The sequence below is a fragment of the Aquila chrysaetos genome, chromosome 19 (genome assembly GCF_900496995.4).
Source record: "Aquila chrysaetos chrysaetos chromosome 19, bAquChr1.4, whole genome shotgun sequence".
Taxonomy (NCBI): Eukaryota; Metazoa; Chordata; class Aves; order Accipitriformes; family Accipitridae; genus Aquila; species Aquila chrysaetos.
This window is the reverse complement of record NC_044022.1, coordinates 18,866,310-18,892,629: the sequence shown is the minus strand read 5'-3', so window position 1 is coordinate 18,892,629 and position 26,320 is coordinate 18,866,310. Positions and strand designations below refer to the sequence as shown.

General features: G+C 38.9%; 1 protein-coding gene across 5 annotated transcripts in view; it reads right to left on the bottom strand.

Moving 5' to 3' along the window:
- GRM5 (glutamate metabotropic receptor 5) overlaps window positions 1-26,320 on the bottom strand; it is a 279,374-nt gene that overhangs the window by 53,202 nt on the left and 199,852 nt on the right. For all 5 annotated transcript variants that reach the window (XM_030042795.1, XM_030042799.1, XM_030042794.1 and 2 more), the window contains one exon: window positions 13,885-14,120. In XM_030042795.1, coding sequence (XP_029898655.1) covers window positions 13,885-14,120 — 236 coding nt within the window. The remainder of the gene's footprint in view (window positions 1-13,884; window positions 14,121-26,320) is intronic.

Here is a 26,320-nt window from a genome sequence, read left to right as displayed (position 1 = left end):
TCTTTTGTTGAGGTGTAAATGCTAACATGGGGTCTATTCTGTAGTGACCTTGCAGACAACACTTTTGTTTCGGAGACATGGGTACCAATCCTGTGCAAACAGACTGACCTAGGCACAACTGCTTTACTGTACCAAAAGTTCCTGTACTAATAACTCTCCTATCTCTATGTCTCTTGCTCCTCTCTATTTGTGAAGATAATGATGCAATGCAAATGAATGCATTAAAATGTGAAAGGTTTGATGATGTGGGTTAGGCAATGACTCTTTAGCCAGAATTGGTTAAGCTTACTTTGTTTGGCTTTTAAAACATAATGTCTGGATTTCTATTTTCTATTTAAGCTTCTGTGAAATGCACAATAAAAATTCATTCAGCAGCTCCCTGAAGGCCTTTTTTTTATAACCCAGTGTTATTAATGACACAGATTCGCTCTGTTGGCAGCACCAGTCCAGCTAAGGAAGAGTAAGCTGGAGGTTTTCTGCCTCATATGTCATCAGCAAAGCTGCCAGCTACACTCCAGCCACCAGATCTTTAATACTGGGAAAATGAGAAGAGTCGGAGATAAAGCAACTGCATCAGTGGTGCCGGGAATTTGTCAAACACCTGGAAAGATTTGGCTCTGGAGGGAGGACAAAGAGCTCTACTAGAACATTTGCTCTCCTTTTATCAGTCAAGCAGCAATCCCTAGGAGCTAGGGAGTCCCGTGTGTGGGCAGCCAGGAGCAAAGGGAATGCAGATAACGCTCTCTGTCCACCCTGTGAGGCATTGGCAAGCAGCAGGGAGGGAGCTTACGCCTGCCCATCTGAGCTGCAGGGGCAGCACAATGTGAGAAGTAATTTATGCCACAAAAAGACTGGTGTGCAGACAGTTTTTTTCCTGGAAGAAATGAAGACTAATATATGACTCTGAGGGTGACACTCATCTAGTTTAACAATATCCATCCAGGAGAAAAGCACCCAGTCTGATGTCTAGGCACCTTTTGTGGAGGTGAGTAAGAATCTCCAGCTGGTGATTGATCCCATCATAAAATATGTGCATCTACAAACTCACCTTTTCAGCAGTGAACAAGAACATCACCACACAGTTCTAATCACTAAACCATTTTGGAGTACTGAAAACATTAGGAAGGGTAGTAAAGATACATAATTTGAACTGAAAATCATTGTGCAGAGGTCAGTTAAGTGAATGAAGGGACTGAGAGATCCCTTTTTCCCTTCTGTTTCATGTGGGAGCTGGCACTCCCAGTTCCATTCAACCTCATGAGCAGTGATTAACATTTTGGATAGTTAAGTGATATGAGCTTGAAATATCTGTAACGGAAAAAAACCTGGGAAACAACACACAGTGTTGCTCATTTGTTCTGTTCTACCAAGGTATTGCTTTTTCCTAATTGAAAATAATAGGCATAAAACTGCAACAGTGGACTACATGTAAAACCCATATTAATTGAAATTAAGTGGAAAATTGAACAAGTGTATTACATTGCAATACACAAAACTTGGTTTAACCAATTAATCATCCTCAAAATTAACAGCTTGCAAACCATGAAGTTAATAGTAGTAGCCATTAGAATAAATCAGTTTTGCCTTAGCAATAGTATTTATTATGAAACAATTTTTCAGCTGTTTTATTGCATATGATTGCTTAAAAATGTAATAACTTAATTCTTACAGGAACACTCTCCGCTGGGCTTTGTGCTTCTGTTTTATAGAATTATTATTCTGACTTTCCTTAAACATTGAACCTCATTCAGTTCACCTGATGATTTGTAATGAGGCTGCTTAGCTCTTCATAGAAGCTGCTGGCAATTGTTGACGGAGTTATGAGGGAATTAGCTGTTGTGAGAATTTTAATATACTTCCTGCAGCTGGAGAAAACATTTCCCTGAGATGTTAACTGCCTCACTTTGCTATATAGGGGCAAATACAACCTGCCAAGTCTGACAGTTCACAGTACCTCAAGACTCTGTAGTTAAGGGGAACTTCTCAAAATCTGAGACAAAAGAAAATTTTTGCTCTTTCATGTACTATAATATGGTCTTAAAAATGCCAGTGTTAAAAAAATAGTTAAGTCTGAAAGTCATCTTCAGCCCATTTCACAAAGTACTTGGGCTCGTCAAACTTGAAGCATATAAGTAACCCTATTTACCTCAGTGATCCTATGAGTGGTTTTAAGGGAAGGCTAAATACACAAGCTAAAAGGTAGTCTCTCAGAAAAAAAAAGTAAAAATATTTTAAATTTATTCCTGCAACAAGTGTGATCTGGGTAACCTTAAACACATTGTTCACTTAAGTGCTAGTGCCTATTGTCCTTGCTGGAACTTGAACACATGTTCCTAAATTCATCCATGAGTGCTGTCTTCAGTCAAGAACCTTTCCTGACACAGGGTCTTCATGAGATGGAGAGGTGGCATGGATGAATTTAATGATGATGACATGTCGTGGTTTAACCCCAGCCAGCAACTAAGCACCACGCAGCCGCTTACTTACTCCCCCCTCACCCAGTGGGATGGGGGAGAAAATTGGGAAAAAGAAGCAAAACCCACGGGTTGAGATAAGAACAGTTTAATAGAACAGAAAAGAAGAAACTAATAATGATAATGATAACAGTAATAAAATGACAACAGCAATAATGAAAGGATTGGAATGTACAAATGATGCGCAGTGCAATTGCTCACCACCCTCCGACCGGCACCCAGCTAGTCCCCGAGCGGCGATTCCCCGCCCCCACTTCCCAGTTCCTATACTGGATGGGACGTCCCATGGTATGGAATACCCCGTTGGCCAGTTTGGGTCAGCTGCCCTGGCTCTGTCCTGTGCCAACTTCTTGTGCCCCTCCAGCTTTCTCACTGGCTGGGCATGAGAAGCTGAAAAATCCTTGACTTGGTCTAAACATTACTTAGCAACAACTGAAACCATCAGTGTGTTATCAACATTCTTCTTATACTGAACTCAAAACATAGCACTGTACCAGCTACTAGGAAGACAGTTAACTCTATCCCAGCTGAAACTAGGACATGACACCAGTAATGTTCAGTGGAATTGGCTTTACAGATTAAATTCTTAATGAAGAATAATGAAAAAATCTAATAGAAGTTGAGGACTTCCTACAGAATTGCTGGGCAGAGAATAAATATCCACAAACCATAACCCATATGCTTGTTTATAATATCCACAGTAGAACTCTTTTCTATTATAGTAAAAAAACCCATATCTACAAAAGATCTGTTTTTCTCCATCTTGTACAGTCCCATATGAGAAAGATTTGAGAAGAATGAAATAGAAATGTCTTGCTTTCCTGTGGACTGGGAAAAGGCAACAGGATGCCATTTAATTTTTGCATGTGGGGATAAGCAGGACATGTTCACACGAATGTTTTAGTTCAGTTTAGGTGTAGGCTTTCAAAGCCAATCTCCAAATCGTTCCTGCTCACTGTGCTTTGGTTTGGACTGGCTGTCACAGTTTCGGAGCAACGTATCAAATTTCTTTTGAAAGACACTGAAACATAAAGTGCCCCAGGAGAGCACAGATAAAGTGTCCTAAGAAATGCACCACATGTGCAAATGAGTGTTCAAACCTTAGGACGAGGCTACAGCCAGTTTAGAATAAGCCTTCCTCGAGCTGTGAATCCTTCCTGGCCCACAGAGTTTGCAGTCAGACTCAGCATCACTCCCAGGATGCTGCAGAGAGCAGGAGTTGGAGGTACAGAGGTGACAATGTGCGTGGGCCAAGTACAAAGCTGCATTTCGTAGGTCTCCAGTCGATTCTTATTGCAATTTTGATAGGCTTAGTACCTTTTCTGTGGTAGGACTGAACAATTTTTTCAGGACGTAGCTCATTTTCCCACAAACATTGTTTGGAATAGTATCAACCTATTTATAAATCTGTGCTGAATTTGGTGATTATGTCCAAATGTTTATAGAATGTAATCTGTGCTGCAGTACCTCAGAACCAATAAGTATTAACACTCTATCATTATAATTACTGCAGAAATAAAAATTCTGCCTCCTGCAATTAAGATGTACAAGGCAATGGAATAATGCAGGGTGAATCAAATAATTCCTAATGAGGAAAGTGGGACAGTACTTGCAATCGTAAATGATCAAACATTGTGGAATTCTCTGAGAAATGAAGGAATCTCAGTGGTTAGAGCATGTGCGCAGATCCCTCAATTCTCTTCTGTTTATTCCCTTATCTTTCTTGTCCAAGTAATTTTGGTAAGTAAATAAGGGCTTATCCTATTGTTTTCCAAGGTGTGAGATCATGAGGCAGTTCCAGATTTGAAGTCACATAGCCATTTCTGTCTACAAAATATTACATAGACAAATCCTGTCCCTTCTGTGGCAAATGAAGTAACACATCCATCCTTCAGTTTCCGATCTAATAATATTTCCTTTCTACTACTTTTTATCTGCCATCTTTCTTTAGTCTAAATACTCCTCAGCAAGAGGACTACTTCTCATTATCTTCCTTTTTTTCTTCTGCTTAGTGCAATGGGCTTGTTACTGGCTGGAGTTTTTAGGTGTTATTGTGCTATCTCTGAAATGAAAGTAAAATTATCCTGGATTTCATGGGAAATATAAGTATGTAAGTATTTATTCTATAGATCATTTAGGAATCTATATGTAGAGGATTCAGGTGAGCCTTTGCACTATGGTTAAATGCATTAAATAACAGCTTAGGAATTTGCTGCCACTGGAGTAGGTGATTAATACCCATGCTTTTTCCTGCTTAAATATATACTCTCCATGTCTGGATTTATCTGTATTGTGAGTATACCAAAGGTGAAGAACAGCATGAGAATGGTATAAACTCAGAGCACAGGAACCTGCACCTTTTCTGCCCACACTGCTGGGCGTGACCCCGTTTAGGACACTCCAGCAGTACCACAGCAGAGGATAAAGGTGGGCTGTGCAGGGCGATCACAGAGCGCTGCTCAGCAACACCTCAGGAAGCAAAGCTTGGGGCCACGTGAAGGCAAGCTCGGATATGTGCACCCCACAGCTATGCAGTATGAGCTGAGACAGCCTGTTAGCATGAACCTGGGAGTTTATATGGGGAACTGGGCAGGGAAGGCTTTGAAACCAGCCTTGAACCCATGATTAACCGTGCAGAGACTGCCCAGCGCTAAACTCCTCGTCCAAATGTGTTCTCTTCTGCTGTCACTTCTCCAAAACACAGGTACATAGATGATGGAAAAGAAACAAGTTCTTTCACCAAGAAAGGATTCCAACTGGCAACTGCTCATTTCTTGGATCTATTTAAAAACAATTAGTGTACTTATGGGCACGGACCCAAGAAAGCACTTAAGGGCGCTCGTAGTCCCGGTGGGCAACGTGAGGCGGTTCTCGGCACGGGCTGTGCTGAGCAGTTCCCGTGCTCCCGCATTTCTCCCCCAGCCCCCGGCTGCCGCCGCTGGCCGGTTCCCTCCGGGCCCGGGCTGCCCGCGCTGCGCCGGGCTGTGGCTCCACCTGGCGGGCACGGCGCCGGGCGGGCGGCCGGGGAGCTGCTGGTAGGGATAACTCAGTAACCCCCCATGGGCCCCACCCCCCCCAATACAGAAAACCCAAACCAAATCTTGCAGGAAGTTCTGAAATCTCACTGTTGTTTCCAGTACTTAGCATGCAAAGAAACAGAAAACATTCTTCAATAAAATATATCGGTTTATGGATTTTTGATGTAAAACCTGTCGTTCCTCTTTTTCCCCCTCCTACTTTTTACCCTCAAGGAAGATGAAATACAATTTTTTTTCTGTTTGCCAGCTGGTGACGTTACAAAGCCTCATCAAGCAGGGACGTTATAGAGTGCAAAATTACCATGGTTCAATATGCTTTTTCTGCTTTCTAACTTTTCCAAAGCTAAGAATACTTTGAATTTTAAAGAATGGACAAAGGGTAAAAGGAAGAGTGAAAATACTTTACATTTCAGGCATCCCCCCTCTTATTTCGTTTTTTGAGGAGAAACAAGAGGACGAAATATGAGACAGAATATGGCAGATTGTTTTTTCAAAGTGCAGAGCCGTTTGTTTGCTATGCAATGAGTTTAACATTGAAATAAAGGGAAATTGGTAGTGTTTCATTTTTTTTTTTTTATTTTAAAATATCTCAGTGATCAAAAGGTTGTTTATGACAAAACACTAGGGGATGTCACAGAAGAAGCCAGAAATATAACCTACAGTCTCCAACTATCTCATAAGGTTTCCCTATGACTAATTTACAAATTAGTTTCTATATAGTTTCCACACATATGTCATTAAAAACTTCATCAATTCTTTGTGATAATTTTTGTTTTGGGAGACAAGAGGCTGACAGAAATGGGTTCTAGTTTTGCTAGCAAATATATCCCACATTCACTTTCTGCTAGCATTACTTGAAGTTCAAGCCCACCAGCAAATGTGGGCTTTTTTCCCTTTTTTTTCCTTTGCTTTAGCGAATATCTCAAAAAAAATTAGGACAACAGGCTCATCTTTCTTTGCAACAAAGACATAGTAGTGCCTGGCTGCTGCAGAATATGGTGTGTGACTTCTTAGGTCTGTCACAGATCCATGCTCTCACAGTTGTGCTCCTGGGAACACATCAGTAACCTTCCCGGGATCTGCGTGTGCTGGATGGCATGCCACCAGGTCAGTCACCCCAGACACATGCATGTCTCTTCAGTGAAGAAATGAGTGGAGTCTTATAAAATAGAGGAAAGGTTGTACATATGAACCAAGGTAAAGCATTGTGTTCATACCTAGTCAAGTTATCATTCTTTAAAGATACAGAAAAAGACTTCTTTTGGAACCTTTTCCAAAAATCTGTCATCAGAGCTTTCTGTTAAAGCAATGTGAAAGAAAAAGTAACTTGAGTTCTCTGTTATTTGTAAGGGTCCAGGTGTATTCTTCTGCTAAAAATCAAACATAATAGTTTATTTCTTTATTTTCCTAATTTAATTTCTTACAGGCTCTTGGACTGAAGAACAGAGATATTTTCTGCTCTGTGGGAAATTTCATATAGTTGAAATGTCCTTTTCCATTCAAAATGAATACAAACCCTAAGATCGGGTTTTCTCTTTTCTGAAAAGGAAATTCTGTGGCAAAAAAAAAGAGGTTTGGCAACACTGGAAAATGTCATTTTGATGCTGAGGCAAAAAACATAGCACAACACTGAAACAATGTAAAAGCAACTTATAAACTTGAAACAAAACACTTCAGTGTTATTAAAATGAGAAAAAAAATTACTCTTTTCAATGCTTTCCTTTCAAAGTGTGTGTCATTGAATCAACATGCTGCTATGGAACATTTTTCAAATTTGACAAGCAAATATCTTCCAGTGCAATCCACTTGCCACATGTTTTGACCAATTCTAACTTTCACTCTGCCACTGAAAGCCATACTAGCACTGTTACACTTTATGTGATGATTATCACTAAAACGCTAAATTTGAGAATGACTGAGGAACCAAATTCAGTGTCCTAAAATGCAGAGAGGACTTTCAAAGGTTTTTTTCCAAGTACTTAATTGACTTTGGTGGTTTACGTCTATTTAAGCCTAGATGAACAAGGCATGTTCAGAGCTCTCAGAAGTCTGACTAGAGGTTGACCCGCATCCTTGGGTGCCTACAAACAGGTGGAATTCTGGCTTCTGTTGTCAAGTTCAGTAATATCAGCAAAAACAGTAACAGTGACAGTATGTCCTAGGAGAAGGTGAGTAAATACATATCTATTTCTTCACACCATTTTCTTAACAACATTACTATCCTTTCACCTTCTGCAGAATTCAATTTCTTTGGTCATAAATTACAATGAAACACAACTGCTACAGATGCAAAAGCACATTAAATGCTGGCATAAAACTTTCTGTACTTACAAACATGCTTATATGAAGTATTTGAATCTATATAGGAAGTTGAACTGCTGAGAGAAAAGACTGACAGGAGCTACTCCAATTCATACATCTAATAATAAATCTATACAATCTCAATACATTTAATTATTATTTACTTTTATTCTTAAGGCTGGAGAGACATGGTCTACCTGTACAATGGTATTAATTTCTCCCAGATAGGAAGGCAGTTTCAAAGTTCAAGGTTCAGAAAGGCAGTGAGAAAAGGAATTATAATATAAAGAATAAAACCACAGTAGCACAGTATATCATCAAGTATGGAAGGAGGAAGGCTTGGAGCATAAAGGGAAGGAAAAATAGATGTAGCTTTGTAGTCAGATTTTGATGAATTCCATAACAGCACTGAGAAGACTGAAATTATTCAAGGGTTTGAGTTACAGGTGTGTTAAAATCAGGATCAATGTGTATTATAAAGTCTTTCAAATACGTATAACAGAGCATACAGCAGTTCTTAGTGCCACACTGCTTCTTTCTCTAAGTGAGCCAAAAAAATAGTGACATGTCTGTGTAGGCTCCTGGCTCAGATTATATCAGGCTTTTAGAAAATTCAGATCTGGATCTATGCCTTACAGCTGATCCATCTTTGGAAATTTCTGGACCTGACCCAGAATCACTGTAAAAGTAGTGATAAACTGTGTTTAAGCTCCAGTTCTGAATGTGAACCATAAAAATGAGGGCTGGACCATCCTTCAGCTTGGCAGTGCCCAAGCATGACACATAATATATCCAGTATCAAACTCAGTGACAGACAGGATGTATTCAGGAGAATTAAAATGCCCTTTAATTCACTGTTTAAAAAATAGAAATGAATTTTAACTTGTTTTGTTTTGTTTTGTTTTCATTTGCAATCCAAAAACAAAAGTGTAGGAATGCTAAGTTTGGGGAATATGAGGTTTAAATGTGACACATTCCTTAAAATATGGAAAATACCCTTCTGTTCTGACAGCACTTATTTTTTCATTGGCTGGGTTCTGATTAAACCAACTTCGGCATTTGAGCTTAAATTTAACCAACAGAGTATTAGCATGTTGCAGTGCAAAGACTATACAGTCATGTTTTATCCTTAGTTCTACCTGGAAACCCAAAAGGGCCATTTGTTAAACCAAATTTCTGTTCAGCTGAAACTGGGACTTCCTGTGGGTCCTTTTGACCTCCTTAAAAGTAGCTGGAGCTGGATGAGATTCAGCAAACAGGTAGATAATTTTTGCATTTACATTTTACGTGCCCTTCTGTACCTTGAGCTGCAAAACTTTTCTCATATTTATCCCAAATCTCCCTAATCTCCTTTTCTGCAAATAAACTCTCAATCCTGTTCTTAAGTGCTTGGAGATATATTGGTCATCCTTCTTCTATGGCAACTTTTGCACCCTTGGAAAAAGCGTTTTTATCTCAGAGAAGCCACATGGTTAAATCATGAGTGGAATATTTGGACTTCAGCATCCTGCTAAGACCCATTCAGAACACTGCTGCAAATCTCCTTTTCCCTGTTCATGACTTTGAGTATGTTCTTCTTCCCTATAAACCCTGTCACCGGCTCCTTGCTCCTAAGCACGTCAGACATAAGTTGCTTTCCTCACCTTCACTGCCCTCTATGTCCTGTTTGTGGTTGATCTTTGTCCGTGATTACCCAGCCTCCATCATTTCCCTTTGTGTTTTCTACCTTGCTGCTTTGAACCACAGTATTTAATGTCAGGACCCTGCTGTGAATATCTGCACAAGTGCCCCATCACTTTCCTTCAGATTCTTGTTTCTATTGTTCCTTTACATGAAACTACCATTTTTTTTCTGTAGTCTGTAACCTCTGCCAGTCAAACTAAGATGTTGTGCTGCTTCATCAGCATCGGCCTCTATTAATTTGCTCTTTTTTGCCTTACACTTGCATCACAGATACTTGGGATGTATATTCTGGTTTTGCTCTGTGTTTAACCAACACCCTAAAAAATGCTGATCCATCCATGCATCTGGCTTTTAGACAGCATGGAAAAAATAAGATCACCTAGCAGCGGAGGCAAAAGGATTCATTTAACAGATTGGTAAATGTAATAAATATGCTTCTGCTCCTGGTGACTTTGAAGACTTGACTTTTTCCACTAATGTCAGTTGAGCCAGAGTTTCACAATATACTTTGCTTGCGTTGGGTTTTGTTTCTGCTCTGTGTTGAGATGCATTTGTAAAACACCCTCACTAGAAGGAAAAAGCACTAGGAATTTGAGTTCTGGTGGGGACACTTGTCTGTAAGAAAGCAAGCACATACATACCTGGTCTTCAAATGTCCACAGGCAATCAATACCAAAGGATTGGATTAGCCTTTTATGATCTGAAGATGGTTGTTAAGTGGAGTTACTCATCTGGATCAACTTGCACACCTATTTACGAACTTTACTGAATTATGGCCTCAGATAATAAAAAAATATCTGACTGGTGCCAGAGGGGAAGCCAAATCCAATTCTCATAAAATCCCTAGTGTTTGGAGGCCATTACATGTCTCCTTATAAAGATGCATTTTAAATTCTTTGCTCTGACTTGGTGTTAGGAGTTGGCTTGTAGCAGCTCTCCTGTGGCATGGAACTGATTACACTGAAAATCAAGTCAGATAAGTCTGCAAACTTCTCACTTTCTGTAGTGCTCCAGCTGGGCAGAAAATCAATGTACTTAGCAACAGCAGTGACACCCATTTGGATTAAGTATGTTCAAATCTGCAAATGAAAAGTGGGCTTGATGCTAAAATTTTCATCTCTGTGTGAACTAAGTGTATGTGAAGGGATGGAAACTTTTTAGTGCTTGATAGAAATGAATGGAGAAAAAATAATTTTAGATAGTTTTTTGGAATCTCTTTATTTGGCTGATTTCACAGTTTTATTATGTGTATCTTACTAAATCCTGTCTTCATTTCATACTAATACTTGTTTGGCACTGTCTATGGATAGCTTATATTAAAAAATGAAAAACCCTCACAAGTCACTGGAGCTGGCTTCATTGACTTATGACTTCGTGTATTTTCTGTCATGGAGGTAAATGTAGCCTACCATTTTACTAGGCAGGGATCAGCAAAGTAAATACAAAGGTTTAAACAACTAAATTCATACCTGGGGGCATAGGTGAAGTCAATTATCTATTCAGATTTCAGCCATATCTCCTTGTGCTTATTTTCTTGTTGTTTAAATAAGTTGTTTATACTGTTAACCATTGTTTTTTTTTGTCATGCTAGTACAACCAGGTTGTGGAGAATAATTCATTTTTTCCTCATTAAAGTAATGGTTATTTCTTTCTACGTAGACAACTTCGTTTAATAATGACCTCATCTACCAACAGCAATCAGCTTTATATTTATCTCTTTATCATTATCCCAAGAAGTAAAGAATGGCTTGCCTTTTGATGCAAAGATAAATTTTTATTTCTCTCCAGCATTTCTCGATAAACTCAATCTCTTAAATTGGAATCCTAAGAAACACCTTTAGCATTTTTTTTTTTTTCTTTTATGCAGCTGCTGGAGAAGAGAATGTATTCAGTTTGATAAACTAAAGGGCACAGGCCTGTTTTCTTATCTGGATAAATCTGAAGCAGCACTAATATATTAATCATTGTGCAGAAACTGTCAGGGCAGTCTATGAAATGCTTGTGACCATCAAGAGCAAGTGTCATCTTTACAATTGTGAAGTCTGAACTGAGGCAATTTAAGACTCAAAACTTTGAGTGCTTGAAATTAAGAAACCAAATATGAATGTAGGAATCCATACAAAGACAGGATTTTCAGTGTCATATGGAAGACAGGAAATGAGGTAGAAACAAAAACTACCATGACAGTCTCAAAAATTCATGTTAATTTTGAGGTTAAACTCCCAACATCAAAATCTCTTACTCCTGCAATTCTCAGAGAACACATTTGTGTCTTTCCTGCTGGTAAATCCACAAAGTTGTCTAACTTTAATATTTCTTCACTTTATCATACACCTTTGCCTAGTTTTGGGGCTATTATGAGAAAAACAGCATAGGTGTCTTAGCACTTATGACACAAAAAATTGTCATTAAGCAAATCTACAAGTCATCTTTCTGGCCAACCATTGAATTTCCTTTACGTGAATTTTGACAGATAGTCTAGATCAAAATCAAAACCATAAAACTGAGTAACATGATGACTAATAACTTCCTGTGTGAAAACCCTGATTAAATGGGCAGTTTTAATTGATCTCTGCACATAGTGTTGTTAATCTGGGGAACTCCACAACTGAATTAACATTTTCCACCCTACAGCAACAAGAAAGAATTAAAGCTATTATAATCTGTTTTTCATTCTTTCACTATAGCCATCATAGCCCAGCACTGAATATGACAATAAAGCTGAAGAAAAAGTAATTAGAACAATCTATTTGGGAAATTAGTCCTTTTCTCTGTTCATGATTTGCAAATCAGCAGATTGCAATTCTTGCACATTTCTTTGTGTATTTGACATTCCTAGGTTTTAGGAACCTATTTGAACTGTGGCTCATTCAGGATCTCTTTGTGGGAAACCTTTCAGCAATGAGTGCTGTTCAAACCGAGCTATTCAAGCTTTGTGATTAAGTTGTGTCATATCCATGACTGGGTTACTTCATGTCTAAAACAACATCTCCCTGCACCCCTGAGATAATTTTTTTGTGGTGGTGAATTGTATTTTAGGAACTATAAAAGATTCTGTAGGTACCTACATTTCACAGTTCCCAATCTTTCATATAAAACAGAAATTAGATTCTCCCAACACTGGTAAAAAGTAAGTAAAAAAAGAAACCCAGAGAAGTCAAGTTGAAATGTCATTATTAACACAGCACAGTGATAGAAACCAGGTCTTTATTAACCTGTATCCAGCCATGCCCACTGTACTGACATCTCAGGAAAGAGATCTACATTGTCGTGGGAAAATCAATGAAGTTTACTGCTTAATATGCAGTACCTGTCAATACCACAAATAAAACCTGTGTCAGGCTGTGTTGGACAGGTAGCAGAAGAAAAATAGTGGAGAAAAGTCAGTGGAATGTTGAAAATGCACACTGAGATTTTGGGGTTCCTAGATTCTATTTCCATCTCAGCCACAAACTCCCCCTGTGATGTTGTCCAAATCAAAAGAAAGACTTATGAACATTAAGTGGGACTTAGATGGGGTTTTGTGTTGTGTAAATCCAAGACTTTGATCCTTAAAGCCATTTCTTGGTCTCACAGGTATGTGGAATATATTAGCATTTTTACGAGGGAACGTCTCTTAGAGCTTAGAGCTGTGGTTGGGCTAATGCCCAGCATGGCACCAGGCACCACCTTATACCCTAGCACCGGCAGGGTGCCCATTGTCTTAGTACTGCTTGGCATCTCATAAACCAAACAGTAATTAACAGAAGTAATTAAAAAAAACCAGAAAAACACACCACATATTTCTGGGAAAAAAAGTCTTCAGCACTGTTTTGCAAAAATGACAAAATGTTGTGGCAGTTTTTGCTAAAATCAGTACAATTTAATGAAAAATATCAGCTCAAAATGGCATTTCCTGAAATGGTTCATGGCTGAAAGAAAACCTAATGAAATCTTTCAAACCAGCTAGTCTTCTGTCTGAAGTACAATAAAATAATCATTATTACCGTGTGGACTTCAGACAACTTTTAGTATATTAACTCTGTCATTGCTCCTGTGAGCTGAAGCAATATGATTAGCCCTATTCCAGAACAGAAGCGTTGAATTTCGTATTACAACATTTTTGAAAGTGTTTAGATGCCTATGGAGGCAGAGTAGCATCAAGTTTTTCAAATATAGAGAGGAGTCAGGTACTGAGGCACTATCTATTTGTTTCTTTAGAGATCTGAATACTTTTAAAATTGTGGTTGTCATCATTTTGGAAAGAGCAAGGATTGCAATTCCAGCCTCTTTCCTTCCAACCCCACTCACTATTCCACCAGACCAGGCTGCCTCAGTCCAACATAAGCTGTTTACAACAGACCTTCAGTCACACTGCTTTATACAGCAGAAGTAATAAATTCACTTACTTGTGCAAGTCTTGTTGTATTTAGGGTTCTCTTGAGGAAACCCTTCCAACCGACATTGGAACCTGTGCTGCCAAAATTCCTGAAACCATGGATTTCGGTGATTGGTTTCTGGCCGAAGTTGTAGGTAGTAATCATCAAACCATTTCACGTCAGGAGACTGGAGCTTGATCGTTATTCCACCGACAGCTTCACGTTGATACCCGTCTGTCACGTCGTACCTGTCTGCCCAGCCATCACTGCAAGGACAAAGGAAAGAGAGACAACATTAACCGTTCAAATGAATAAGAACTTTCTTAAAAATAAAATTCGGAGCCTAAGAACACACCCCCACACCTGTGATTCTGAGTGGAGTTTAGTAAACGCCCTGTAATACCTCTAGTAGAAGAATTCAGTGTTCTCCTTTTCCTTATGTTTGTTTGTCATTGGCACCTTCTACTTAGATGATATATTCTTCATCCTCCACTTCAGGTAATTGAAACAACATTAAAAATCACAGATCCTGAAATCTGCTGTGTGTAAGCACATCTCTGCATCATGCTAAGCCTCACTGAGCTCTGGGGAGAAATCTTGGATTTGGTGTTTTACTGACACTGGGTTGATACTACTCTTACCTGAAAGGTGGTGACCTTGAGGACAGGACCTCTTACAGTGCGAAGGGCAGGACTATGTTGCAGACCACGCACATACTGCACAATGGAGCCTGGCGCAAAGAGCCAGAAGCAAATTTTGAATGGGCTGACACTGCTCAAGCAGAAATACCAGCTCAGAGCTCAGATGCTGAGACAGTACGGCATTGCATCTGAAGCAATAAATCCTCTCTGCAGACATGACTAATGAAGCTGGCCAGAGCATCATGCAGATCCATGTGTTGCTCCTGTTTCTTGGTTGCTTGTGGCTGGAGTATTATGGAGTTGTGTGACACTGTACTGCACACAGAATTTTAATACCCTTCTGTTAACCTTTCTGCTTGCAATACTCTGACCACAAGTAGCCAGCAGTGACTGGAAACCCAAATCAAACAAGATGTCACAAACTTCTCAGGGTAATTCTCCTCTCCCCGGTTTCACAATGAATTTTCTTGGAAGTACTGACATTTACAAAGTTTCACTCAATTCACTAAGAATGTACATATCTCATTAGAGCATTGCAGATTTCTACTGTTTTATCATGAACATGATATTTCAGTTTTTCAAAAGCCCCAGGTCTTACAGTTAGAGAATTGTAGAAGAATCTCAGATGGGTTTTTTTCCCCTCTAAAAAGGCACTGATGTTAATGACTATAGAGAGCACCTTTAAATCCTAAACGTCGAAAAACTGAAGGATAAAAAATAAGTTTAATTTGTCTTATTTTAAAACTTGATGAGTTGTTTAAAGGTATCCCTAACTATTTTAAGTTAGTCATAGCGTAACTGATTTAGGTGACCTTTATCTGTATGGTTCTGTTGTTCCATTTTGATCATTCGCTGCCTGGCTTAAACTTTGCTCCTGTATTGCAAAGCACGCAGGAAGCCTGCTGCAGTCACTTGGTCCCCAGCACATTCCCTGTTCTCTACATGGGGACTCAGCTGTCCTCACACAGTGCAGAAGTCAAGACCTCAGACAGTGACTCCTTCTGCACAAGACACTGGTTTCATCGAAGCCTGGACTCTTGACTACATCTTATTAGCACAGCTGCAATGTCAATAAATAGCAGCTTCACCAGGGGCAAAAATAATATCCACTGTCTGGAATGAAAATGAAGGGACTATTAAACATGCTTCAGATTTCAAATGCATTAATTTACTCAGCACAAAAGAGTAAAATACACATTCATGAAAGGAGAAAGATGAGCACTGATGTTCAGCTCGAATACAGCACTTGGAAAATGTACCTTCAAGCTTATATCCAATTAGGGATGAACACAGGTGTTAATGTTCCCAGCCACACTCAGGAGGCTCAGTACAGGCAAACACTCCCCACCTTCCACCAGGACTATTTACTGGAGAAAGAGTTGGAACCATTTATGGGTTGTTTTGTAATAAAAGCTGCAGAAAATATTTTAAATTTATGAGCTATTTAACCTTTTCTTTGAAACATTCATCTTAATCTTTGGCAAGTTTTTAAACAATTTTATCCATCCTCATAAAATCTGACAGGTTTTATGAATGCAGGAAGTGACAGGTTTTCTGTAGTGCATTTTTTTTTCACTGAATAGAATTTAAGAGAATTAGGGCTGTGCTGTCAGTATCCCAGCTTTATGAGTTGTCTCATAAACAACTTAGAAAAAACTGTTTTCTTGTAATTAATTTCTTTATCATTTTTCAGAGGAACAGTTTTGTAGATTTAATCCAGCAGAGTGCTATAAAATTTATAGTATTACTTTATGAATAGTTATCCCCTCTAAGAAGATTTGCTACAGATATACCATTTTATAACTTTAAGTTATTAAAAAAGATAAAAATAACAACTTCATATTACATAACTCTTCTTCTCAACTTTTCCACAGAAGGACTTCTTAATTCAACAGAACTGCTTTTCATTCAGATAAGTATTTCAGCTTAGCTTCTTGGGCAAAAGGCTTTTAAGAGCGTTATATAAAAGATGTACTCAAACTGTGTATTGTAGAGACAACAGTGTAGAGATAACGAAGCCTCAGACAGACAAGGTGGTAAAGAAAATGCTAAATTAATATCATAGAATCATAGAATGCGTTGGGTTGGAAGGGACCGCAAAGATCATCTAGTTCCAACCCCCTGCCATGGGCAGGGACACCTTCCACTAGACCAGGTTGCTCAAAGCCCCATCCAACCTGGCCTTGAACACTGCCAGGGATGGGGCATCCACAGCTTCTCTGGGCAACCTGTGCCAGTGTCTCACCGCCTTTACCGTCACAGTAAAGAACTTCTTCCTTACATCTAATCTAAATCTACCCTCTTTCAGTTTAAAGCCATTACCCCTTGTCCTATCACTACATGCCCTTGTAAAAAGTCCCCCTCCAGCTTTCTTGTAGACCCTCTTTAGGTACTGGAAGGCTGCTATAAGGTCTCCCCGGAGCCTTCTCTTCTCTGGGCTGAACAACCCCAACTCTCTCAGCCTGTCTTCATAGGAGGGGTGCTTCAGCCCTCTGATCATCTTCGTGACCCTCCTCTGGACTCGCTCATATAGGTCCGTATCCTTCTTATGTCAGGGCCCCCAGAGCCCTCAAGGCCAGTGAAAGTGGAGTAGGAAAACAGGCTTCCGTGAATATAAAAAAACCACTGGTAGTGTGTGACATTTAAATTCTGCACCCACAGTAGAGTAACAACACTTATGGAATGTCGATGACAGGATGATATAGATGTATTTGGGATATTAGACCTGTGACATCCTCTGAACCCTGTAAAGGGTGTGAAGATGAGGGAGAAGGGGACAGAGAGGGAGATACCTGCTTGCTTTCATAGTCCTGCCTCTCCCTCTTTAGACCTTCTTTCTTCTCCTAATGGCTTAATTTCATTGTAGTAGCTGGCGATATCATTGTACTCCATTGGCGGTTGCATTATGAAAGGTTCAAAATTGTATTATCCATTGCTAAAATCTACTGGTTCAACTGAAGAAAGATGCTCTGGCACCTGAAATTGGCTATGACAAGGAGCTCCAAATGAAGTCCAGTATAATCTCCACTCTCACCCACAGAGAGTAAGGTGCATAGGTGCAAGGTGCATAGGTTACCACTAACACGGTGCAGGACTGTATGCTGGTGAGAGAAACAGTTCTTTATGTTAGCGGTGGGGTGTAGAGGATATTTAGGTGAACAAGTGGTTAAGAAAAGCTTCCTCACAGATAGTAAAATAAGTTCAGGTGAACAGTATTCCAATAATGACTATGAAAGAGTCGAAACAGATTAAATGGGACATCGATATCCTTAACGGATCACTACACTAGTTCATTTTTTTTTCACTTGCATGGACATTGTGCTTTCCAATTTTATTCTGATTAGGTGATTAGGTGATTCTGATTATTAGAAATAGATGGTGTTGGTTTTTAACCAATGGGCAAATGTCCTTAAAGTGATCCCACCAAGACTTAAAGGTAAAGTTGCACATGAAGAAACCTTGCTGTGAAAGAAAGCAGTAGTTGCACAGCTGCAGCACCAAAAGTAAAAGCCCCTAACTGACATACCTGTCAGGTGTATGTAATAATTCATATATATAATTCATCTGGCTGCCTTCAATATTACACTCGCATTCAACACAGTGGGGAATTGTATTTCAGGATCATGACGTGTTTTCCCCTCATCCAATTCTCTTGTGTTTATATTCTTGGCTGTCAGACTAATGTCTGGTGTATTTTCCTTAAAGGCTGGTGTGTGATACAGGATAATAACCATACTGTATCAAACAAAATATATAATTGTTAATGATGTTTCTAACAAAAAAAAAAGAAAAAAATACCATTTAAGAAAGTTCTTGCACACAAAGAAAATACGGAATCACAGAAGGAAGGAAAAAGGGAAAAGTGGCTTTTACTGTTGCAGTACTAGCAAGAGATGAACTTGAAATGGGAGGGCCATTATCATGATGTTCTTTATCCATTATCAGATCCTATTTGCATGTGTACCTTGTCCCAGCTACCATTTTTTGAAGGATATGACAGGGTGATGGAGATTTTAGTGAAAAAATATCCTTCAGCAAACAGAGGGGAAGAGTTCTGCTCCTTTGTTAGAGGTCTGTTTAGTTTATTCACAGTAAATCACAACATAGCTTTATGTCACAGAAAGGCTGCAATAAATGACATCACAGAGCCACCAATATTTACAAAATTTATTAATGAATAAATATAACAATGAATAAGTATAAACACAATAAAATAATTCAGTGTTTTAGATCATTACTGTACATACAATTACTTTTAAACATCTGAACAGAAAAATAGAGACAAATGAGACCCTATTTAAATGACTGGGTTACACAACCGTGATCACAGATCATGGGCACTCTGCTCGCTTCCTTCCCTACAACCCTGGATGCTAATGGTAGGGAAAAAGCCTTCAGACTCTAGCTGAGCATACCTGAACAAGCAGGACTGTCACTGTAGAACCAGTATGTATTGTTATACTGTATGTACATAGAAGATAGAGGTGCAGACTTCTTAGGATTATGTTTGCTATGGTAAAATGTGAGAAACTTGAATGTGGCTTCCTGGATTTTCTGTTTTGACCTTTCCCATCTTTCCCATCTTTCCCATCTTCCATGTGAAATAGCCAGCACCAATAAGAGCTTCCCCAGACGGGTGGCACTGTTGTGCTGACTTCAATCCACTTTGCTTATCATGCACAGGGATTGTGGGAGGAAGGAAAAGCAACCTTTGACAATAAAGCATTGCTACCCAAGAAAGATGAAGTGTAGGACTGCATCTGTTGCAAAGAAATCTCCACCTGTTTGAATGAAGTCTTTTTGTTTCTTCTGGAAAGAATCATCATGGAGGGAGGAGAACATTCAGGTGAAGAGCAGCACAGGAGCAAGCGCGTGCTTGAAGTGTTTTGAAGAGGTCATCAGAAAGACACTTAATGACTATAAAGACCATTCAATATGCATGATGGTGATGGCTGCTTTGGGCTCATACAGTGCAGTCAAGAAATTGCTAGCCCTCCTGAAAAACATTTACAAAAAGGTGAAGTTAGTCAATCCCTGTCAACAATGACCTAAGCATTTAATTCCACAAAATGTCTTAAAAAAGACAAGGCGGACCTTGCTCCAAGAGCGCTCCAGATCTACTTGGTAAGTAGCATGACGATCAACAGCATGAAGTGTGCTACTGATGTCAATCTGCTTATCAGGGATAACAGGGATTTGCAGAACTTACTGACACCTTCTACAGGACTAGCAAATGATTAGAGTTGCAGATCACTGTAAACAGGACAAAGGAAGAGAACTTCTGCCAGCTTAAACTAGGTAAGACAATGTGGAAACCTTAATTTCATGGTAAGGTTCATATGAGACAGTTGCTCAGAAGAGTTCATTAGGCACATATAAATAAATAGATAATAGAAAAAAGATTTAATGGGTTCAGGAAAAGCAGGCAAATGGAGTAGGAAGGAAGTGTTGCATCAAGATTTCATTCACATGTTCAGAGATGCAGAAGGAATTAGGGCTATTGATTACTGGTCATGCTTACAGGTGACAAGTATATGGTCCTTTCTGTGACAAGTGTCTGATTAATGCCATCAAATCTGGAAGATGATGTGGAGAAAGCTTTTTGTGAGCCACTACCAGAGCATTCTCCAAAGCACAGGACTTATTGATAATGAGGGGTAGGAGAAGAATGCAGTAGTTTGTCTATCAAGTTCTTGGAAAGCCTAGGTGACACTACTTGGATACAGGCTGTACCTAGTGACAAGAGAGAGGAGGTTCTTCTGTAGGTGTTTAATCAGTAGGTGGGGACTGCTTGAGAAGGTTAAGACAAAAGGCAAATTGGGTAAGAACAACCATGAAAAATAGCATTTGTGACTTTTAAAAGAGCAAAGAGGAAAAATAGCAGACTTCAGTAAGCCTAGAAAATTTTAAGGTTAGATCTCTTGTAAGGAATGTCTAAGGAATTGAAGAATTTAAAAGCACTTAATTAAAAAGTGCCATGCAAAGGAAGGATAGGAAATACAGTAAGACATTAGCGTGCCCATCTCAGAGGTGAAAATATATGAAAAGCAGAAGGAAGCTCAGATTTTCAAGGATGAACATGAAAGAAAAACATTAGATAGCGATAAAAAGAAAAAGGCCAAGGCACAAAACGAGCTGCAACAAACAAGGGACATCAGAAGCGAGAGAGAGCAATTCTCTAACCATTTTATTGTGAGACGAAGAATAAAGGAAATGTTGACCTGCAGTTCACTACAAGGAGAAAGCTACTAAAGACAAATCCAGGACAGCTTTTAGTATCAAACTTCACAAAAGGAAAAGCTAGTGGTTAGCAACAGAGTTAAAAGGTCAACCAAAAAGTGGGAAGGTGATCTAGAAAACAGGCTCGATCGAATTAGCTGAACATTTATAGCCTAAAGAACTGAACAATACTAGGGGACAGATGTGATAACTGTCTTCAGGTACATAAAAAACTGCGGCAAAAAAATCATAATTTGTTTATCATGTTGATGTAAGCATTCATGACTTAAACTGGAAGGAGAAAGACTCATTTCAGACACCAGGAAAATATTTCTCACAGTAAAGAGTATGAGGAACTAGGATAGCTTGGAGACTCTTAGGGGGTGTCAGAGAATAAGATAGACAAACATCCATCTGATATAAATGACCCTGCCTTGATGAAGGGAGGACAGGAACCTACCTTACTTCTTGGCATCCATTTTGCCCTGTATTTCTATTAGCTTATGATGAAGTTCAACATATGTCTGGGAATGATGATTGTATTAAACCCAGTGGATTAGAGAAAGATTGCAAAGAAGGTTAAAATAATGCTCCTCCCTCACAGTTTCCCCAGCTTCTCATGATGTTTTACCTTACTTCTTTTCTTGTTATTGTATTTTTTCTGTCTCTGCAGTTGCTATGGGAAGCATCAACAAACAACAGAAATTGATTTAGGATTAATTGTGTGTTTGACTGTACACACAACCAATTCCACTGACGCAGTTGGAATACTCAGGAATGTGCGGTGGGTCACACACCTGTGCCCAACAGAATCAGGGTTCCTGTTCTAGAGAGGAAGCACTGAAATGAACCTTGTGGAAAAACACTTCCCCATGCACAGGGTGAAAGAAACAGGGGGAGAAATTCTCCTAATTAGAGCTAGCTAACATTTTACCCAGTCGAAATATTTTAAATGAAAAGGCATTTTTTTCTCTGAACTGGAAATGCTTGTTTCTATTGCTTTTAAAATTCTCAGTCTTCTCAAAATTACTCTAAATGAAAATGATACTGTTTTACCTACTTTTTGGGGGGTGAAAAGAAGGGGTTTAGATATATTCCCCAAATAACACTATCTTTCAGTATAATTAAGATAATCCTTTGTGGTTTTAAAGCACAAAAGAAATTCTATGTTCCCTAATTTAGACACTTTGGTCAATAGTCTGATGTAAACACAGGTTTGGCAGTTTAAGGGCACTCGCTCAGTTTTGAATATCCATAGCGGCAATTCTGTATTGTTGGCCCTATATGTAAGATCTGTTAGTTTTGTAGTCCAGATCACCTCAGTTGTGGGAATTGAAACTCTAATGCCAATTAGTCAATGATAAGATGTCAGATCTGAACAACAGCAAAGTGATTGCACAAGCTGACATGCTTACATACTAAATGGATGCAGGTTTTATTTTTAAACATTACAAGTCTTTTATACTGTTTATGACATTTCTTAAAATCTCAGCTATAGGGTTCAGATTTTTCTTAATAATATTGACTTAAAGGAATGTTTTCAAATTCTTGGAAGGAATCTGAAAATCTTCCTTGAAAATCTTCCTTGCCTTCCAAGGAAGCAGGGAAAGTCTGCAATTTTTGAAGGACAAGTGGACTAAAAAAGTTTCAAAGAAGAAAATCCTATGCTGATAAAGGGATTAAATAGATACTATAATTGATTATTTTTCCATTCAGTACCATAATATCCTTCTAGGACAGGTTCAGATTTAAGTATCCCTGAACAATGCCAATGCCTGTTACGTTTTTGTTGTCTTTCCATGCAGCATCCTGACAGTACGAAGCAGAATGGGAACTTCATTTTTCTGAGAGCTGAGTATATAGGGAAAGATACACAATCCATGATTTGAAGAGTATTAATTATAATCTGCTTCAAAATTTAGCAAGTGCATGTGTTGGAAAGTAAAAGAGGGGCAGAGCAACCAGCTGACACTGCAAATTGGCAGTCCCCAAAAGTACTGCAACCCTTTTCAGTCACTGTATTATATGAAACTTTGACCATAAACTTATTATAATTTTATTGTACTAATAAGTTAAGCAACAGTGAATTGCAAATATGACTTTTTGGCCAGTGGGGAGATTTTTTGTTAGTTGCTCACTTTAAAAAAGCTAATCATGAGTGTGCTATCAAGGTATCAGGTGTTTACTATAAAGATATCAAGATTTATGGGGAAAGATCTAAAGTACATTTTCTGCCTTCTATACACTTGATATGTTGAAATGTGAAATCATCCTCCTTAAAGGGTGTGTGGTGTTAAGAATTTATTTGGGTTGTTTAAATAACAAATGATGATAAATGGTAAAGTGAAAATGTGGATATTTTAAACTGGTCTTTCCCAAAGCGTACACAAATTTCTTCCTTACATAATGCATTCCATATAGAGCCAGCTGACCTACCCAAACCAAATTCTATGCTATATATGTGTTATTCAAAGATTATTTGAATGCTTTTTTGCTCTACTTCCCTGAAATGACTCAGGGATTTTTTTGTTTAAATTTTTTTCTTTTGAGAGTAAAAAGGTACATACTGTCTCTGACACAGCCAAATTCCACTAAGGTGCCACAGTTAATGGTTTTAGAGCTAAGACTTCTTTTGATATCACTTGATACCACTCCTTTGATACCACCTGAGTTTCCTTGCCTAGGATGGTGGAGTGGCCTCTTCTCAGCTGCTGCCAATCCTGGGTGGGAGAGGGGAGCAGGGAGAGGGCTAATACTAAACCAACTGAAGGGAAGTGGACATCCAGACTACCAACTTGAAGAGATGTTCCCGCAACAGCTCCTCACCACGTTACATATTGTCTCAACAGCTAACTGATGCTCTGTCTTTTTACACCAGTGGGATACAGCATAGAAAGCTAGAGACATGTCTGCTAGTTTGGTCCATTAACTCACAACACCAAAACTAACTTTCTAGTTACTGGCTCTGGACAAATTGTGATGAGTGAAGTGTCATGAGTCAGTAACAGTGAGCTGGGGAATGCGGCTTTAGGCTCCCTGTGAAAACTGCCTGGAATATTTAGCACACATTTCTAAACCACTCTTTCTAAGATTAGACAAAATACTGAGAGATGCATGTATACCACAAAAATAGACTCCCCGCCCTCCCTTTTGTAAACAGTATCACTTATTTTCAAAATTGAAAATGCAGCAGTATCTTGGGATCAGTTGAGCTGACTTCTTTTTCTCTAAAGTCCCTCCCCCTTCAATCTATAGCTAAAGCTATTACAGTTAATGAGTGCATTCATTAGGCTGTAGACTGGTCTTTTTTTGTTATGCAAAAATCTGTTTGCAGGCCACATAATGATGATGGAAACTACTGTTCTGCCCACATGTAATCACTATCCTGCCAAAAATCTGACTGATAGCATTTGAGAATATATTTGAGAATTTTTCTTCACCTGTGTAGGAGTTTGTTGACTGAATGGCTGTCTTTAATTTTCCTTTCATTGTATTTCTCTGCTCTTTCAGGTTTTTTTCCACATCTTAAAAGCTCAAAAATATTAAAGAGTCCTCACACTCTTCTGCAAAGCACTACCAGTCTTGCAAAGGTAAACTTGTTTGGTTAATATCAGAGGGGTGGAATTGCTTTTGGTGAGCAGCCGTAAATTGTTGCATTTAGATGAGTTCATTTTATAATAACTGTGTACGCAATGAATTCTTGTCTTGCTGCCTGGCTTTTTTTAGATCGCAATTCCTCATCTTTGTCTTCCTTTTCATGCATATTGTAAAGATAAATGAATTTAAGGGTAATTCAAAGGAAAGAAATGAACTGATTATTTTTAGGCAGTATGACACACTGTTTTCTACAAGATGATATCTAGAAGAAGTAGCTATGCAGTGAATTTGGCAGACACCTTGCACAGGGGATTACTGGTACTAATTACTTGCAGAGTATCCAAACTTCCCCAAGCTGAGAAAGGTTGTGATGGCAACTTGAGATTGGTAGTCTATAGCAACATCTAATTTGCATGAAAACAGAGTTTTGCAGCTGTTTGCATCTGTAGTTCAGAACTGCAAAGTAATGCAGCCTGACTGCCATCCAGCCTACAAAAAAATATAGTTTCCCACGTATGATGCCCCTTCTTCATGCTTGCAAGTTCTCATAGCTAATCGGACTAACTGAAGGAAGTTATATCCATACATATAAATTTTATGGGCTGTCCCCTAAACTGAAGAGAAATTTGACTCAATGTTACCCATTAAAACACCAAGATACACAACCTATGCAGTATAGTCTCTTGATTCTTGAATAATTCTTTAGTGAGAAGAAGGTAAATATTTGACATATTACCAGTAAGAAAGGCATTTTGGATGCTTAGACAACTTTATAAGGTCTTAAATTTGTTTTTCCTAAGATATAATGTAAATCTGTGCTACAATTTAAGTTCTTCACTTTTTTACTGCCTTTGTTTTAGAGCAACCATTTGCATAGACTTTCAGGTTTGTCTAGACTAAATAAACCCAGTTCTTTCCAACTTTCCTCTCAAGAGCTGTTTTCTTAACTTGCTGTCATTCTGGGTCTCATTCTTCCTGAAAGTGCCCAGCTGGTCCTCACTGCTACCTTGGGATGCTCTGAAAGTGATGACAAGCAGTGTCCAGGATGTGACCTGGGTGCGGCTGCCAGTGAGCACCAAAATGAGAGTTCTGTGGACTAAAGATGAGACGGCAGTGATGGACTGCCCTGTTGTGATCCGTATAGACACAGGGACGTCCTATCCCGAGCTGGGTACCTCTTATGCTTGTCCACATTCCCACACTGAAGTCCGCAGGTAGTTCCTACACTGTCCCCAGTCTTCTCCCTATAACTACCAGGAGGAACTGCTAAGCCTTTAATAAGGAGGTGGGAAGAGGAAGAAAGCTTGATGAATGGTTTCTTTTCACGACAACATGTTGGGAAAAGAGGAGCAGGAACCATTTTTTTCAGGTTTCATGTTAGAGAAGGACTGCTAAAAGAGAGAATAAAACCAAAGGAAGGTGTGTGCGCTGTAGGAAAACCTAAAATTTATTTGGGAATTGGCCATCAGACAACAGAACTGCTTCCATCACAGCTTTGTTACAGGGTAGAAAGATTACTTCACATCCTTGAAGTATATTTTCCAAATATGGCAGCAGTTTTTCTTTTCAACAATATTAATGCTGTTGACTCATATTTATAATTCACTCTAAGCTCCTCAAACTGCAAACTTCTCATAACGACAGCTTGAAAAACACCAGTTACATAATGTCAGCAACAACAGAAAAACAGGAAAGAAAAAAATGGTTCATCTCTAAAACATTTCAACCAAATATATATTTTTACTATGAAAATACTGATTTTTATCTTCCCCAGAATGCTTGACTTCAGTATAGCTTCTCAGGCACTAAAACGTAATGCACAATGCAATGCAATGTTATGTACCTACCAACCCTATATAAGCAAATATATAAAAAAAGTCATGTACAGAAATCAGGTCTTGACAGAAATGATAAGCAAAATCTACTGTCTTGAAAGGTTGTCACAAAGCTATTTTCTGTGCATCCCATGCACCTGAAATGGAAATATCTCTGGGATGGCCCTGAATGCA